Below are 12551 nucleotides of genomic sequence, written 5' to 3' on the forward strand. Positions count from 1 at the left end.
TTAAATTGCTGCTTTCTTCCTCTTTTTGGTGCCAGCTTCTCTAAAATCAGGGGCTGTGCATGGAGTTTTCCAAGCGCCTTCCCTGCCTTCACTGTTCTTACTCCCTTTGAGAGATGATGCCCATCTTGACATTTAAAATCCTAATGTACATCTTAAACCCCAATATTGATCTTAAACCCGAACACTCGCCCTCCGCTGCCACAGGCTGGGCCCTGGGTGCTCAGTGGCTGGCCCAGGCCCCCTCTGCAGCCCTGCCAAACCCCCGTGGGCCGCAGCCCCCGGCCCGCTGCTGTTCGCAGTGCTACGGAACATTTGCCCAGCGGAGAATGAGCTCCGGGACTATTTAACCGCCACTGCTCCGTGAGTCAAGGTATTCTTCCGCTGCCGCGGCGCAGGACTGCGCCTCTCCCTGCCCGTGGCGGCCGGGTCTCGTTTCGTCACTTCCTGCCGGAAGTGCTGTGCCGGAAGCGGAAGTCGGTGTGTCTGCGGCCGGGCGATACGGCGGTCCGGGCGGGAGGCGGCGGCGGGGCGATGTCGGCCAGCGCCGTCTACGTGCTGGACCTGAAGGGGAAGGTGAGGCCCGGGCCGCGGCGGGGCGCTCTGTGGGGCCGCAGCGGAGCGGCCTCCCTCGGCCCGGGCTGCTGCGGGAGTCGGGCACGCTGCAGTCTGGGCGGGGGGGCCCGCGGTGGCGGGGGGGCTCCCCGGCCTCGCTGAGGCCTGCGGGAGCCGTTTGCCCCTTCCTGGTGCCTCCTTGCCGCCAGCCCCGGTTTTACGTGGCGCTGCGGACCCGAGCTGTGGCAGGGCAGCCGTGGCCTGTGTCTCCTCAGTTACAGATGCTGAGTGAGGCGGCTGCTGCGAGCACCTGTGCCCTCGGGCATCCCTCCTGGGGTAATTAATCTCTGCTGTAACTGGAGGTAATTTGTCTCAGAGGAGTTGCTGTGTTTTCCCATCTTAAGATTCCCATTAGGGCGCATGCAGCCATAGGTGAAGCATAACTGGAAAATATTACCACATGACTTTGCAATGGCAAATTAGTATCTGCATTCTAATCAGCGAAGTGTTCTGGCATCGTGATTTGCGCTCACAGGATGCAGGGAAGCTAGAGCGAAGCTTGGCAACTTTAAAGTTGCTTAAAGAGGCCTTCCAAACATCTTGTGTATTGGTCTTGCATGGTAGCAACATCTCACGAAAGAGAAAAAAACCAGAAGGATTTTGTTGCTTTCCTTCTAGGTTCTCATCTGTCGGAATTACCGTGGAGATGTGGACATGTCAGAGGTGGAGCATTTCATGCCAATCCTTATGGAAAAGGAAGAAGAGGGGACACTTTCTCCTATTCTAGCACACGGAGGAGTTCGTTTTATGTGGATTAAACATAACAACCTGTATCGTATCCTTGATACTGCAGTTAGCTCGCATATGCTGATACGCTAGGCGCTGCTGTGTGATATTCATTGTCTCTAAATGCAAAGCTAGAGAACAGGTGAAGTGACATAAGGAGGGTTTGTTAAAGGAAGTAATTTTCTGCTTTACATAATATGCACCAGCAGCATAGGGTGCAGAAAAGTGTTTGTATTAATCTTATTCTGATAAATTATTTTCTGAATGTTTGTATTTGTATCTCATTAGACCAGAGGTACTGTTAACTCTGGGGGTTTTTTGGCCAACTCTACTTGCCTAAAGGCATTAAAAAATGCACTTACTAAATGTTTGTTTGAATGGTGATTTTGAATGTGTGTTCCTCAACATCCTTGATCAGTTGTTGCAACTTCTAAGAAAAATGCTTGTGTATCACTGGTGTTTTCATTTTTATATAAAGTAGTTCAGGTGAGTATGAAATTTCAAAAGTAACCTCTGCCGCCTTTTCAGTTCAGTCTATGTCTGATCTAAATAGAAGCACATAGAGTTTTCACAGCCTTAAAGAACTGTATGGTTAATAGCATTTTTACTTTATATTTGATTATTTTGTGGAACTATCTTCCTAACCACTAATAACAGAATTGATATTTTGTAGCTGAGTAGGCAAAGGATGTGACACAGTGCTGTAAGTAGTTGTACAAGACCTGAGAACACAGAGAATTGTGAACTTGATGCATGAGTAGTGACATATCGTATAGATTCTGTGTTTGGTTCATCTGTACCTGGCATGAAAAATATTTTCTCCAGAATAAATATTTTTCATAATAGCTAAAGAGTTGCTTCTAGGATCCTCTAGCTCTCTTTTAATTGAGGTGGGTTTCCTGAGGCTAATCTTCTGAACAGAATGCTGTTTGTGAATTACGGGGTTTGGTTTGGGGCTTTTGAAAAATCATCCTAAATAGAAGAATACATTCAGAATGCGCTGTGCTTTGTCCATTAATATCCTCTTTCCCTTCCCTTCTGTCATTTTGTTTCAGGTTTTTTCTGAATATTTCAAGGAGTTGGAAGAAGAGAGCATTAGGGATAATTTTGTTATTATTTATGAGTTGTTAGATGAGCTTATGGATTTTGGTTATCCACAAACCACTGACAGTAAAATTTTACAAGAGTAAGTATAATTCTGTGACAAACTCCTCGGAAAGCTGTGAGCCTTCTTCCATATGCAAACAAATGTTTTGCCTTGGTTTAATTATCAAAAAAAATAATTTGCATTTTTTCCTGCCAATTCTGTGACTGTAAAGGTACATCACTCAGGAAGGTCACAAACTTGAAACTGGAGCTCCACGTCCACCTGCCACTGTTACGAATGCTGTTTCGTGGAGATCAGAAGGGATAAAATACAGGAAAAATGAAGTGTTCCTGGATGTTATAGAGTCTGTTAACCTTTTGGTGGGTACCTTTAACTTGTAATGAGAATTGTAATAGGAAGTGTGGAAAAGGGCTTACTGTCTGAAAACCTGCAAGGGTACGACAAAAAGTCGGCCTGACTGTGGCTAGTGTACTGTGATGCTCAAAGCAGTGTTGGTCATTAAGACAGAGTTTCTGTAGGACGTCCAGCATCAAGTCACGCTTTCCTTGGGTGTATTGCTCACTTCTGATCTGTCCTTTCCTCCTCTGTCTGTGCCCGTCACCTCTGTGATCTGATTCTACTCTACTGGATTAATTTCTCAGGAGGAAGACTTCCACGAAAACTTGGGACATGAGAATGGGGTGGGAGTGTTGTTTGATGTTGCAACATGTCACATAAGAGCAGTCTTACCTTCTTTTTTGTTTTTGTTCAGGTCAGTGCCAATGGAAACGTATTACGGAGTGAGATAGTTGGATCCATTAAAATGCGAGTCTTTCTCTCGGGAATGCCAGAGCTGCGCCTTGGTTTAAATGACAAAGTTCTCTTTGATAATACAGGACGTGAGTATGTTCATGATATCTTGATAATCATGAAGATGTTATCCGAAGTCTTAGGTTTTGGGATGCGTGAGGTTCAGCTGAAAGGATTTGTCCTAAGATGTTAGAAATAGTCCCTTTAGGTCTCACATGACAGTACCAAGCAAAGATGGAATACCATGGTAACCATCTAGGCTTCCTCATCTCTTTTTTTTTACCTTGGGGCTTCTGTAGTCCTGAAAGCCTGTAGCGAGGTACAGAAAGTATTGGCTAGAATGGAGGAATGTCAGCAGGCATCTGCTTTGCTGTGTGACTGCCTGGGATGAGACTTCAGACATAATTTGTGTAGCACCTTGAAATGTGTATTTTCTGCTAGGTGGCAAAAGTAAATCAGTAGAACTGGAGGATGTAAAGTTTCACCAGTGTGTTCGTCTCTCTCGCTTTGAAAACGACAGGACAATTTCTTTCATTCCGCCTGATGGAGAGTTTGAACTCATGTCATACCGTCTTAATACCCACGTAAGTCTGGATGTTTGCATTTTTTTATATGATCATGTTTTAGATTGTAGACAGAATTGCTAATGGATTTCCTGTAATATTAGGGTGGGTTTTTTTCGTTAAAAATATGGGCAGCATAGTAGTTTTCTAGTGAACTGTTAATAGCAAAGCTTTGTGCTCATTCTTTTTGGAGGAAGTAAGAATTAATTTAGAAGTAACTGGGCAATGGGTCTCAACTAGTATTCAAACTGCTCCTGAAATACTGTCCCTGTGATCACTGTTGTGGTGGTTTTTTTAAGCTATGTGATGAAATGTCAGTGTAGCAATTCATTGTGCTTGACAACAACAGTATTTATGTCACTTAATTTTATTAGAGTCTGTTAGCCACAGTGATAAGGATAGCTTTCCTTTCAGAGAAGGAAAACTTCAATATGCAGATGGTCTGTAATGTGCAGCTATGACAGGAGACATCAAATGAGAAGTTCAGTATTAATTTTTTATCTTCAGGGCAGCAGTTTGTATTAGTTATTTTTAGAGCTTGTCATAGTTCAGTTCCTAGTATGTTAAGTTATCAAATGGAATACAAGTGTTTGTTATTAAGGATTAATTAGAGACAAATTTTTAAGCCTGTAATTCTTGTAACGCTTGGTGGTTGGTATTCCAGTACCTGCTCTTATTTAAAAAATATTAAAAAAACAAAACAAACACAACTTGTTTGTCATCTGGAACACCACAGGCTTTCTGTTTTCTGTGGGGTTCACATGTTGAGTGTAGCTTTATGGAGAAGCAACATTTTAATAAGCGTGTCAAAAGTAAAACCTACAGCTGCTAAGTGTTTTTCCCCATTAGGTAAAACCACTGATCTGGATTGAGTCTGTGATTGAAAAACATTCCCACAGCCGCATCGAGTACATGATCAAGGTCAGAATTTTTTAAATAATTATGGCTAATTTTAGACTTCTGTTTGATTTATTTCCAAAGCTTGACCGGCAGCACATGCATTTTTATACATTTTAGTTAGTATTTCTGTGGGACTTGGATCTTGTTGCAAAGTTCATTTGTAAGTTATGGTCTCAGCATTGGAGTTCTGTTTCTCAGTTTGTAGATTGGGGTGGAGTGGTATTGTGTGTGCCTCAGCTCCCTGAACTCGCTAGCATGATGAAAGTACTTAGAGGCCTGCTTTTCTGATTTTTTTTTTTTTCCTTTTTTAGGCAAAAAGTCAATTTAAGCGTAGGTCAACTGCCAACAATGTGGAGATTCACATCCCGGTTCCAAATGATGCGGACTCACCAAAGTTTAAAACCACTGTTGGAAGTGTCAAATGGGTTCCAGAGAACAGTGAAATTGTCTGGTCCATTAAATCTTTTCCAGTAAGTGTTGTTTTTAGTCTTATCACCTAGTAGTGTAATAATTAGTTAACTTCATTATTTTATGAATGTTCAGACTCTGCGTAAAGCAAATTCTAATAGTATCAGATAAGTAGGGCTGGACTCCTCCCTTTTGCCCTTGGATGAAGTATTGGAACTTGCTAATAGACGTTGAAGATACTGTTGTTTATGTTTAACTGGGATATTTTTTCAGAACTGGGTTAGAGAGCAGATTTTTGAGCGATGTCTGTGGATGGTGTAATCCCTTGGCCTAGATTTAGCAGCAGCTGTTTTAGTTTGTCAGACTTCGCTTCTTGGGTGGTTCCATTTCAAATGCTAATGGTGTGGTAGTACAGCTGTCTGTCACCATTCTGTCAGAATGGTCAGTGGCACCCTTGGCTTTTGAGTATGAGGCTGGAAGAAAATGAACTATGCCTCAGGCTGGTTCTAATTTGATCTGCATCTTTAAATTTTTTTTTTTTAAATAAAAACAAGTGCTCATTTTTAAGCCCTAGAGCACAGCTGAAATGAATAGTGGAGTTCAGCAGTTAGACATGAAGAAAACCACTTGTATTGTTGCAAGTTTTCGAGAAGAAAAAAAAATATCTGTCCCTTTTGGGTAGGGTGGAAAAGAATACCTGATGAGAGCCCACTTTGGACTTCCAAGTGTTGAAGCTGAAGATAAGGAAGGAAAACCTCCCATCAGTGTGAAGTTTGAGATTCCATATTTCACCACTTCAGGAATCCAGGTTAGTAGCTGAAAATAGAAGTACTGATAAGTTAATGATGTGCTGGATTCTTAACACACAAGTTTTTCTTGTCTTCTTGATAATTCCTGTTCAGTGTTACGCATAAAAGAAATTTTTGACCAAAACATTTTTTTTCCCCCTAAATGGTCTTTGGCTGACATGGGAGACTTTTTTTTTTTTTTCCTTAACATATCTTTCTTTCCAGGTTCGCTACTTAAAGATAATTGAGAAGAGTGGCTATCAGGCTCTCCCGTGGGTTCGTTATATTACCCAGAATGGAGGTAAATGGAAGGCAGTAGACTGTAGACATCTCCAACTTGCATATTCTGTTTCTCCAGCATACACCTGCAAATTGAAACTCACAAAGCCAGTTTGCTCATATTCTTGAGTGTTAAACTATACGGTTTAGGTACATGTTAGATTAAGGTGTGCTGGTTTGCCCAGTCACCTTTTTTGGTGGCTTAATGAAAGATCCAATGGGACAGCTCAGTAACACTGTCCAAGTATTTTGTAATTCAGCTGGGATTCAGTGAGATTCCTGGAATTGTAAATTTAAGGAGAAATTACTTGTATCATTCTGCCAGCTTTAAGATGTATAAGATGCTGTCTGCCAAAAGGTATTATTAGATTGTTAGCAAGTAAAAGTGGCGGGGTGGTTTGAATTTTTTTTTTTTTTCTTATCTAACTTTTTCTGGCATGGAAGCACAACTGCCTCCAGATACCTTAATAGAGCTCATTATCATGGCCATTCTAAGCAAAAATCTGGTTTTATTTACATCACTTCATCCTGATTTGCTGATCTGCTTTACTCCTTTCAGTAAGACAATTTACTAAAACTCGTTTTTGTTTTTTTTTTTTCCCCTTCACAGACTATCAGCTTCGAACACAGTAAAACACCTCGCAAGCACCACAGACAACAAAACTTCAGGCCTAGAATTTGTTTGCAGAAGCTTCTGTGGTACTGAGAGCTGTGAATGTTGTTGCCAAGGGTCTTGTTTCTGCAGTCTTGGATTGGCAGGAGAAAGATTGGAAATTTACTGTTTTCAATAATGTGTTTGAGCATTTGAAACATTAGTATTGATTGTGTGAATATTTATTTCATTCTTAGAACATGCTGATCTTGCTGCTAAATGCTAATTACGTTAGGAGTAGCAGTTACCTTGAGGGGCCAGGAATACAGAATGAACCTTGAGAATGTCTTGTCGATGCCTTCTCCATTACATTCACAATGTTTCTAATACGTGTATTTTAGGATCTCTAAAGACATTGGCCGCATTAGACTACAAATTAGGGAGACGATTGTGCAATTAAATGACTGCTGAACACTTAGTTGTATTTAGCCCAAGGTATTTATTTTTTTCTGGGCATATGAGTGCCTTAACTCATTCAAAGCTCTGTTAACTTATAAAAATTTACGGAATATGAATTGAAACTCTGAAGTTGAAAAATACAGTTTAGTCTTTTTGCATGGTTTCAGACCAATTAATCTGACAGAACAAGTGAAGGGTTTGGAAACAAAAATACAGGTTGGTTAAAGACTAAGTTAACTGAGAACAAGAGATCACAGGAGAAAATGTCTGTGGAACCATCTCTGTGGAAGCATGATGATTGCTAGTTCACGTTAGTCGACATGCAGACTGAAGAGTTTCAACTCTGTGATACCCCTAGGGCATGAAATCCCTATGCCAATTAACTAGTACTTTTTCTTAAAAAAATACCTATTTGTAAAAGAAGTTCAGAACTCTAATAGGTAGGCATAAGATCTTAGATTAATTATTAAAAAAACCCAACCAACAACCAAGTTTGGAGGTGATGAAATTTGTAGGAAGATTGGGAGGTTTTTATTTTTTTTTTCCAGATAATAGTAATATACTCCAGCCTCTTCCTGAAAACTGCTTGTTGTTTCTGAAGAGGCTGATAAAAATACAGTTGCCATCTTTCTTCCAGCTTGCCTTTCTGTTAATTTATGGCAAATACTTCCCTTTTCTGCTATAGTTTGCTAGAACTAACTTTATTTGCCTGAAGGGGGATGATTTCTTCTCAGTCTTTTCCATCTGTAAACAACTGTTATTGTAACTTCCTGGCAGAATGGATAACAGTTCAGAATGTTACACTTAAAGGTTGCTTTTTTTTTACATGCAGTTTCATTTTTTTCTGAGAAGCTAAGGTTGGCATGGGTGTACATAGTTATTTTGATTTTTCAGAACAATGTTGATTGTTATCAGTATTTTCTTTAAACAATTTTTAGAATGTTTTGGTTTGAATTTAGTACTCTTGACAGATGCTACATTTAAACCATCAAAATCTAAACAGGGGACCACAAATGTGGTGTCATATACTGTGCGCAAAGTTCTCCACACCACTTTGTTGACAGTCCTTGACTCTCCTACAAGATTCAGAAGGTATTTCAGTCATCCCCACTGAATACTCGTAGACTATATGTGTAGATATACCTGTGTATACAGTATATGCTAGCAGCAAAAAATCGACTAAATTCAAACCTGAGATGCAGCTGCTGTACTATTACAGGAAGATCTGCCCCGGGGAAGCCCGGTATCTGGAGTTATCCAGGCAATAACCAGACAGCTGGTTGGGCAGCAAGAGGTGTGGACATGTATATTCTGGAGTAAGATTTCTGTATTTGTCACCCAACAAGCTTGATGTCAAAACAAGTTAAATCATCTTGTCCAAGATTGCAGTTCCATTACTCGTTTTCATTTGAACAATTAAGCTTATGACTGGACTAAACATTTTTATATTAAAACTGTAACTGATTGACAGATCACTTTCTGATGGCTCTGTTCTTCAAAGTGTTCACTATAATTATTTGCCTGTAAAATGTGACTCTTAATTGCTTCATTCGTTTTCCTGTTGAAGGTTATATCTTGCAGACCGGAACAGTGTTTTCTCATATTTTGTCGCAGTTTGCGTCTGTTTTGATGATGGGGCATCAGCCGTGCTTGTCCAGGAAGTAATAAAGGGCAAAAAGTCCTCTCTGAATCAGTTGCACTTCACTTACTCTTTTTTCAGTTTGATCTGCAGCAAGTTGTAGCCTCTGATCATGGTGTACCCTCAGCTGTCCTAATATGAGGCCTGGATAAATGGAACTGAACTTCAGAAAAGCTGAAAGAATTCATAGTCCTGATCTGTCTATTGAATGCTGCCAAAACCTTTGCTTTTGTTGTTCTCTGCAAAATTCACCATGCATCATAAAATTAGCACTTGTTAGCACCCTCTCTTTCAGAAAGCAAAAACTCCTCACCTCTTCATCTATTCACTGTCAAAATGTAGGGTCCCTGGGTATTTAGATGGGCGTAAAGTCAGAAACAAAGAGATGTGATACTATTCCAGCACTAGCTCTTGCTCAAGGAGTAACTTTTTTTTTTTTTTGCCAAGTTTTCTTCTTAGAGCAATTGCTAAATCTTTCTTGTCTTGGTGCCTTCTGTTCTCTGCCTGTTGTGGAAAAATGTAGATTTGATGGTCGGCCTCTATGTTACAGGTAAGTGCGTCATACAAAATACTTTTAAAAGACAATTTGCAGAGTTCAGATAAGCAGTGAAGTGTCTCTTGTGTGTGTCCAGCTTGACGTGGTTGCATAGCTTTATTACCCAGAATTTGGAATGTTTAAAGACTAAGCTGAAAGGCTCTGAAAACACATCTGTTCCCGATATTAAGCCAGCAATGTCTGAATGTTTCCACAGTCTTGTTGTTGTTGCAATAAGCAGGGAAACAGGTGATTTTTATTTTTTTTTCTCTTTTTCCTCATCAAGCTTAAGTGTGTTTCTCCTTCTTTATCCTTAGGACTGCTGACTCAGAATATTTCAACAGCAGGAAGCATTCCCGCTTTCGCTTCCCTAGCACACAAAACTGTAACCTCATCTACCCATTATTTAATTGCTAACTGATTAGATAGCTGTTCCTCAAGGTGCGTCGGTGGCGCTGCCCCGCTGGAGTGAAGAGGTAGTTTCGCTTCCTGCGGCGGTGTGTATGCCTATCTGACGGCTTGGCTTGCCGAGAATGAAAGGTTGCAGCTGCAACTTCTGTTCCTCCTTTCCCTGGCTCGTTGCGCCGGTAGGTGGCGCTCTGAGCACACCGCAGGCTGCCGTTAATTGCCAGAGAGACCCACAAACGCTGTGTACAAAATGTGTCCTTTGATTGGGAAGGTACAGCTATTTTAGTACCTCTGAGTTTATTAAAAAAACAAAACAAAACAAAACAAAAAAAACAAACCCAAAAAAACCCACCCAAAACTGTAATTACATTATTTTTTTAGCATGATTTTTGGTGTTTGGTAACTTCTGGATTTAGTTTGACAGTTCTTTCTTAACGTTCCTATTTCCGTTACTGACAGGGCCAGTGATGGTAAAACTGCGACACAGAGTAAAGGGCATCGGCACAAAGGGAAGGGGAAGCGGCTCTGCCATGCCACAGAAGCAGCCACTCGGAGCTGTCTGGTGGTGATGGACATCGCTGGTCACAAATTGTGACTCAGCTGGTGGTCTGAAAGCTTCTGTTTGACCCAACATACAAGAAAGAGTGTCTTCCCACTCATCCCTGCTTGATTACCTCTAGAGAAAACTGGGTTTGTCCCAATAAAAGAAGCCAGAACCTACCTCCCAATCAAGGAAAATGGGTGCATTAGAAAAGTTTCATTCTACCTCTGTCTTCCAGCTGGAGTGATTCTTCTGTTGGTTCTCTTTTATGTGTTTCTGCTCTTCCTTCTTGCCATCCTTTTGTGCCTGTATCCTATTTGGACTGCTTATATTTGCGTTCCGACTCTTAATCTGGGCTGGTTTTGCCTATAAAGCATTCTTACACGTAAAAAGAGACAATAAGACTTCATCTGTAGTGGGTTTGTCTCAGGTTGAGAGATGCACCTGTTTATTTCTGACTTTACATTCTGTGACAAGAAATAGGCTAAACTTTGGCACCTCTATCTTTATCTTGTGCCAAATGCAATGTGTTGCAATTCTTCAGCATGTGGTTGTTTTTTGTTTTTTTTCCCCTCTGTGGTTGACACCCACTCTGTTTGTAATTTCAGCAGCCCTGGCACCACGAGGGTTGATGGCCTTGCAGAAAATAGTGTGAGAGAGCAAAGTTAGGGGACAACTGAATAATCTTAATTGCTATGGTACTTAATTATACAACAACGTAATTTATACTACAGAAGTACTGAGATCATGAACGAACGTAAACCTTTCTCCACTGAATTTTGTGCAATCCAGAGTGTTCTGCCAGTCATGCCCTCTTTACGCACAGATAAAACTTGTTTCTCTTGTAGTTACTGCACATTGTCTTGACTCAGCGTTTATGAAAGCATTGTTAGTCACATCTCTTGCAGCAGTCAGATGCAGGAGGTTCCCTTTTGTAGTTCCTTCACTTTGTCATTAGCGCATTAGTTAAAGACTTTGGGTTCTTCTGTATTTCCTCCCTTTCTGGGGCTGGTGAACTGGGCTGTAACTTCAATCTCTCTGGCTTTGGCAGCATGGGGTCTGTGTGTGGGTCGCAGCCAGCTCTGGGCACAGGCTCTTTATGACGTGCCCATTGCTCTGGGCAGCAGCACCTCCAGCTCTTTCTTGCACACCTGTTCCTAAACAGAGAAACATACTGTGTTTTTCAAGATAGGAGTTGTAGCTAAACTCAGTTCTGGGTTTGTTCTGAAAATGAAGGATTCTTTTGTTGGGATGTGTTCAGAGAGAAGTTCCCAGGAACTTGGTGCAAACAGCAATCTGAAATTGAGATTTGTCAGTAGCCCTGCAGGATCAATGGCATCACGCAGGAAGGTTAAAGCCCCATTTCCCACCTCAGCTGTTCCATCACAGTGGTTGTTGGCAGAGCAGTTGAACCAGAGGATTTGGATAGTTTTGAGTCTAATATCAGAAACTATGCCCAGCTTAACCTTATGACCTCCCTTTCCTTCCTCTTCTTCCCCCATCAAGCCACTAGCATCTCTTTGTGCTCATTCTGCTCTTGTTGATTCCCCTGGCAGCTGCAGCATTGCACTGATGCAGCTCCATTTTGCTGTAGGTGGAATTACTTTAGGTTTTTCTTAAAAAAAAATTATGTACTAGAACCTGGAGCCTCCAAGTTCATTTGCAGGCTGATGGTCAAATAAATAAGCAGAAACAGGCCTGAAGCAAGTGATCAGCAATGTGAAGAACAAGATGCTCCCAAAGTCAGTGTGCTGGGCTACAGCCCATTCTGGAGAGGTTTGTGGGCTTAGTTCAAATCTTGGCTGTGGATTTGTACCTTGGATCAAAGTTTTGTTGCAGGCCCTTCTCCAATATAAAGCAAAGAAACGTAAAACAACAAATATCTAGTGAAATCCAAACACAATTTGCTCTATGTTATGCTACAAAAATGAATGAACTCTGCTTCCCACCCTCTCCCACTGTGACTTGCTGTGAATAAGCACTGCTCAAAGGAAACTATCGCAAGAAGTTCTGCCTCTTTCCAGCAGGAATAACAATTGATCAAGGAAAAACACAGGCTAGTTTTATCTCTGCTCTTCCAGCTGGGCAGGTATAGGTGAAGAGTGGATGGGGTGTTTTAAGCAGCATTGAAAGGATTCGCCCTTAGCACAGAACTAAAACCCAAATATTCAATTATAAGGCTTTAAAAAGTTTTTTGTTAAGAA

The 12551-nt window shown here is 41.2% G+C and overlaps 1 protein-coding gene across 1 annotated transcript; it reads left to right on the top strand.

The window, feature by feature from the left end:
* Positions 1–429: 429 nt before the first annotated feature.
* Positions 430–8696, top strand: AP1M1 (adaptor related protein complex 1 subunit mu 1). Its single transcript, XM_080385953.1, has 12 exons — positions 430–573; positions 1231–1387; positions 1757–1824; positions 2394–2524; positions 2658–2805; positions 3198–3324; positions 3677–3819; positions 4648–4719; positions 5010–5168; positions 5789–5914; positions 6120–6195; positions 6784–8696. The coding sequence occupies exons 1-12, from the start codon at positions 532–534 to the stop codon at positions 6804–6806; spliced, it is 1272 nt and encodes a 423-aa protein (XP_080242079.1). The 5' UTR covers positions 430–531; the 3' UTR covers positions 6807–8696.
* The last annotated feature ends 3855 nt before the right edge of the window (positions 8697–12551 follow it).

Source organism: Falco punctatus (genome assembly GCF_963210335.1).
Source record: "Falco punctatus genome assembly, chromosome: 4".
In the NCBI taxonomy this organism is placed as follows: Eukaryota; Metazoa; Chordata; class Aves; order Falconiformes; family Falconidae; genus Falco; species Falco punctatus.